The 5,747-nt window shown below is 31.6% G+C and overlaps 2 protein-coding genes across 2 annotated transcripts; one reads left to right on the plus strand and one right to left on the minus strand.

The window, feature by feature from the left end:
- The first annotated feature begins 54 nt into the window (after positions 1-54).
- Positions 55-2,423, plus strand: LOC101504271 (G-type lectin S-receptor-like serine/threonine-protein kinase At5g35370). The gene has a single exon (XM_004500528.4). The coding sequence runs from the start codon at positions 202-204 to the stop codon at positions 2,197-2,199; it is 1,998 nt and encodes a 665-aa protein (XP_004500585.2). The 5' UTR covers positions 55-201; the 3' UTR covers positions 2,200-2,423.
- A 158-nt stretch (positions 2,424-2,581) lies between these two features.
- LOC101504604 (flavonol synthase/flavanone 3-hydroxylase-like) lies at positions 2,582-5,280 on the minus strand. The gene is made up of 3 exons (XM_004500529.3): positions 4,779-5,280; positions 3,172-3,499; positions 2,582-2,873 (listed from the first exon to the last, which is right to left on the minus strand). The coding sequence occupies exons 1-3, from the start codon at positions 5,231-5,233 to the stop codon at positions 2,661-2,663; spliced, it is 996 nt and encodes a 331-aa protein (XP_004500586.1). The 5' UTR covers positions 5,234-5,280; the 3' UTR covers positions 2,582-2,660.
- Between the last annotated feature and the right edge of the window lie 467 nt (positions 5,281-5,747).

The following is a 5,747-nucleotide window of genomic DNA, read 5'->3' on the forward strand; positions in this document are numbered from 1 at the left end:
CTTGGTCAAAACAATGTTTCTGTTTGGGAGAGTTTTCATCATCCAACTGATACAATTGTTATTGGACAGAGTTTATCAGTTGGAACATCACTGTCAAGTTCTGTATCAAATTCAAATTTTTCAACAGGAAATTACAAGCTTATAATCACTTCTTCTGATGCAATTCTTCAATGGTATGGACAAACATATTGGAAACTTTCAATGGATTCAAAAGCTTACAAGAATTCAAATTATTCTGTTGAATACATGACAGTAAACACAACAGGTTTTTATGTCTTTGGTTATGATGAAAAAGTACTTGTTTATCAAATCGGTTTATCAGTATCCAATTTTCACGTTGTGAAATTGGATTTCAATGGACAGTTTACAATTAGTAGCTTTTCAGGAACAAATTTGAAGCAGGAATTTGTTGGTCCAGATGATGGTTGTCAAATTCCATTAGCTTGTGGAAGAGTTGGTTTATGTACTGATAACACTTTATCTTCTTCACCACTTTGTTCTTGTCCTCCAAATTTTCATGTTGCATCAGGTAATGTTGGTGGTTGTGTTCCAAATGATGGATCCAATTCTTTGCCATTAGCTTGTACCAATAATCATAGTGAATCAAATTCTTCAGATGTTTCATTTTTGATTATAGGGTATGGTGTAGGGTACTTTGGAAATATTTATTCTGATCCATTTATGTATGGAGTTAATTTATCTGTCTGTCAAGGATTTTGTTTAAGTAACTGTTCTTGTTTGGGAATTTTGTATAGAAATTCTTCAAGGTCTTGTTTTATGATTGAAAATGAGTTGGGATCAATTAGTAATAAAGGTGAAGAAGACATGTTAGGATTGATTAAAGTCAATATCTTAACTAATAATAAAAAAAATTCTCAAAAAGAGAGATTTCCTGTTATAGCTGCAGTGCTATTACCAATTGTTGGGATGATTCTTGTAATGGCAGTTTTTTTACTGATATGGAGAAAATTCAGAAAGTCAAAGAATCAAGATGTGAAATTAGGGAAATCAATTTCAATCTCACATTCTTCAGGGGACTTAGATCATGAAGCATTCTACATTCCTGGATTACCTTCAAGGTTTGATTACGAAGAACTAGAGGTAGCTACTGAGAATTTCAAGACTCTGATAGGATCTGGTGCATTCGGCGTAGTGTACAAAGGTGTTTTACCTGATAATAATATTGTAGCAGTAAAGAAAATAATGAACATTGGAGTTCAAGGTAAAAAAGATTTTTTTACTGAGATTGCTGTCATTGGTAACATTCACCATGTTAATTTAGTTAGACTGAAAGGCTTTTGCGCTCAAAGGGGACACAGAATGTTGGTTTACGAGTACATGAACCGCGGTTCACTCGATCGAAACCTCTTCGGTAATGGACCGGTTTTGGAATGGCAAGAGAGGTTGGATGTTGCACTCGGAACAGCGCGTGGACTTGCATATCTTCACAGTGGATGTGATCAGAAGATAATTCACTGTGATATAAAACCAGAGAATATTCTTCTGCATGATCAGTTTCAAGCTAAGATATCTGATTTTGGACTTTCGAAACTTCTTAGTCCTCAACAATCTGGTTTGTTTACAACAATGAGAGGAACTCGTGGTTATCTTGCACCAGAGTGGTTAACAAATTCAGCAATTTCTGAAAAAACAGATGTATATAGTTTTGGAATGGTGCTTCTTGAATTGGTTAGTGGAAGGAAAAACTGTTCTTTTCGATCAAGAAGTCGAAGTCGTCATAGCAATATGGATGAGAATAATAGTACTAATAATAGTGGAAATTCTTCGAACTCGTCGGCAACAGGACTTGTTTATTTTCCATTATATGCATTAGAGATGCATGAACAAAGGAGTTACATGGATTTGGCTGATCCAAGGTTAGAAGGACGTGTTACATTTGATGAAGTGGAGAAACTTGTTAGGATTGCATTGTGTTGTGTTCATGAGGAACCAACACTTAGGCCAAACATGGTTAGTGTGGTTGGAATGTTGGAAGGTGGGACTTCATTGCCACAACCTAGGATGGAATCTTTGCATTTCTTGAGGTTCTATGGTCGTAGGTTTAGTGAGGCTTCTGTTATAGAAGAAGATAATGAGAATGGTTCTGTGATAATGATTCAACAACAACCACGTGATTCAACACCTATCATTAGTGCCTTTTCTTATATATCTTCACAGAATATCTCAGGGCCAAGATAGTGAATTCTGTTAATTGTACTTTTATTTCTTTTTTTGGTCTAATGTTAATTTTGTAGTTATATGTATAGGAGTTTCTGTCTGTATGTAATTTGAAGTTGGACCTTAAAATGAAATGTATGAGTTGTAAGTCAAACACACACATACTACTTATTTCAATTGTTAGTTGTTGCTATCTTGTTGAGTTCTACTTAATGATATCAAGGCATAAAACTACTTTGTGTTGATTGAGACCTATTTAGTGACCATTTTTATAAAAAATATATTAGAGATGAAGATTTGGAGAAGAAAAATATGCAATGTATCTCTAATTTCGTCACCAAATTTTGTGGAAAAAAAAATTATAATTGTTTTCTTCTCTAGTTATAATAAGATAAAATCATATACTCAATTAAACATTTTCAAATGCATCTTCGGATTAAAAATTCAATGTTGTTACAAAGAAGATAAACTAATTAATATTCTTATTGTGGAATCTTGTTGAATTTGCGATAACGGTATTCAGCATATGTTTTTGTTGAAAATTTGGGGGGGTTTTGATCATTGACAAGTAGAGGAAGAGGCCCAATCATTGCCTCATGTGGAGGAGCAACAAATACGGCCCATGACATGCGCTTGTGTTCCTTGTTCACCAAGCTTCTATGCAAGACACTCTTGTACCTCCCATTGCTCATAACCTACCATGAATTAACAAGGACATTCATTAGATTTAACATTGAATTTTATTCTCTTTACACAAACTTAAAGTTCTTTGAGTTTGTATAAATTATATGATATAACCCATTAAATTAAAACTGAGTCAATCCAATAATTTTCAATAATAAATAACGCCTAAAATAAGTTTATAATATATGGAACATTTTTGTTTTTATAATAAAGCTTATGCCAAATAAATTTTTATTTGTAGATCTGAAACAAGTGAGGATTTTAGTAGACTTTTTTTTGAGTTTACTAAAAAGAATTATATGTTATTACCTCAAGTTGGTCACCAATGTGCAGAAAGAGTGCATTTTGCAAGTAGTTGACTGCAACCCAATTATTATCCTTCCAAACTTGGAGGCCTGGAACATCATTTGGGACAAGTAAGGTAAGGGCAGACATGTCAGTGTGAGGCTCAACCCCTAATGCTAATTCAGGTTGTGGGCATGGTGGATACATATTTATCTTCATTTCTAATTCTATTTCTTCACCTCCCAAGTGATTCTTCAAAGCCTTACTCTCCAATGCTAGCCCTTCAGACAAAAGCTCCAAAATATTGTCTGTCACCCTTAAAATCTCTTTATTGTATTCTTGAGTCACTTCCCTGTCACACACAAAACAATATTATAGAGAAAATAACAACAACAAAAAACATCAAAATAATGTATTCATTAATTGTTTTAATTTTTTTTAATTATTTTTAACATATATCTGCAAGACATTAAATATCCACTAATAATATTTAAAAAGACAAATATCTTAATTAAGAGTATAAAAGTAATTTAAACAATAAATACATCTTAATAATTGTAACTTTTTTCTTGTATATAAAAACAAAAAAATCTCAAATTTTTTTTATATATAAAACTGGAGGGAGTAGTTCAAAAGTTTAATGCGTCTGGACACTTGTTAGATACTCTAAAATTATTATGAGTTTAACTTCTATGTATTGTTAGAATAATAAGTTTAGTTTTATATTATCAATCAATTACAACCAATTAGTTTAGAATTTTAGAGGTGATCAAAGTAAAAATCAAATATTTTTATTATTCGACGGTTATGATTAACTGACAGTTTAAAATATATTTATATTGTTCGTGTATATAAATTAAATCCAGTTACTATTTATAAGTCATTTTTGTACTCAACTATTTATAAGTCATAAGGAGCAAAATTTGGAGATTTCAAAATAGAAATATAAAAATTTAAGAGCTAAACTTTCTGAATTAATTAATTCACTTTAGAGATTTCAACTTCTAGCTCTTATATAAGCATAACCAAATTGAAATTTAGCTCATGATAAATGTCGATATTGTTAAGTTGACAATCATATTTTAGATTTAAACTCAGTATATTGCAGTTGTATGTATGTTTTTTTGTAGTATTTATATTCTCGTGTATATACAAAAAATAAAATAAAACAAATTGAAACCTAAATGCAAAAGAGCAATTACCACACCAACTTTGATTTTCTTAAGCTCCTTGGTTCTTTCTACAAAATCTCAATGATTACATTAATTTAACCATTGAGAATGTTGATCTCTCCACCAATCTAAGGATTGAGATTTCTTCAAATAAAATGAATTGACGTTTCTTCAAATAGAATGAATTGACGGTATAATTGTCTAACGTAAACAAATTAGGGGTCCATATAGCTATGTAATCTCAAATTCATCCATTTAAGACTTTTTAAACTATTAGTTCAAGATCACACGATTCAAAAAAAATACATATTTTAATTTTATAATTAAAAATATCAAAATTAAATTTTAATTATTTGATCTTGACCGAACATCCATTGATATCCTGACTGCAGTATAAAAAAATCTCGAATGTTGGTTAACTGGGTCCAAAATAAACACATAGATGATGTAAACACAAACCTGTATGAAGTAGGGCTTTTGGGCCATAAGTCATAATTCACCCGAGAAGGAGGATTGATGAGGTGAAAATAATAATCCAACCACTCAACCTTTTCTTCTAAATTCTTTGTCATTTTAGTCCCATATCCTTCAAATTTACCACTAGATGGGTCATTTGCATATGGCTCTTTCTCTTTTTGAGGAAGGGAAAAGAACTCATGGCCCACCTCTTTCACACGTTGGATTAGTTTTTTTGATATACCATGGTTAATTATGACAAAGAAACCCCACTCAGATGCAGCTTCAGTGATTTTCTTCACCAAAAGATTGTGTGATTGAGATAATGAGATTATAGGCACAGCAACACCCTCCAAAGCCTTGGTATTCTCTGGCCTTTCGTTGGCTGGTCGAATGAATTGGGGTGGAAGCTCCTTCAGCTGGTTAGAAGCCAAGGTTTGTACTCTATTTACTTCCATTAATTTAATGTGAATGGTTGATATTGGTTTAGCCTTTGCACATATTATCAAACTATGAGGACTTATATATTCAAGTGTACTTTTTTCGTAGATGCATACAACCGATCATTAATCTAGTCAAACTATTTAGATGTATGTATCTAAAAAGTGATCACTTAACAACTTATTTTCTCTGATCTTATTTATAAGTCAAAATGAGTTATGACTAAATAAATCAACTTTTATTGATACATTTTTGTTCGCAAATAATGACATAAATACGTTTTATTGTCGTTTTAGTAATCAAATTACATAACCACAATAATAAATGAAAATGCTTAAACTTAATTTGGAGTTACTTACCACAACATAGACACTTAGAGTATGGCTTAATTGAAACTCTTCTATTTATTTTTAATAAACTTGTTTTAAGTTACTAATGTATTTTGCTAATCGTTAGATGGAAGCCCCAATTGTTTTTATTTGCATTGATGTGTACCTACTATGTGTTCGTGAGCCGTTGAATGAATGTAGG

This window comes from Cicer arietinum, chromosome 5 (assembly GCF_000331145.2).
Source record: "Cicer arietinum cultivar CDC Frontier isolate Library 1 chromosome 5, Cicar.CDCFrontier_v2.0, whole genome shotgun sequence".
NCBI classification, from domain to species: domain Eukaryota; kingdom Viridiplantae; phylum Streptophyta; class Magnoliopsida; order Fabales; family Fabaceae; genus Cicer; species Cicer arietinum.

Bases quoted from the DNA above. Each gene is read 5' to 3' on its own strand.
- LOC101504271 (XM_004500528.4), top strand. From the start codon at position 202: ATGGATTCAAAAGCTTACAAGAATTCAAATTATTCTGTTGAATACATG.
- LOC101504604 (XM_004500529.3), bottom strand. From the start codon at position 5,233: ATGGAAGTAAATAGAGTACAAACCTTGGCTTCTAACCAGCTGAAGGAG. The intron at 3,500-4,778 runs GTTTGTGTTTAC...TGTGTGTGACAG, and splicing joins AAAAGCCCTACTTCATACAG to GGAAGTGACTCAAGAATACA. The intron at 2,874-3,171 runs GTAATAACATAT...AATTCATGGTAG, and splicing joins ACATTGGTGACCAACTTGAG to GTTATGAGCAATGGGAGGTA.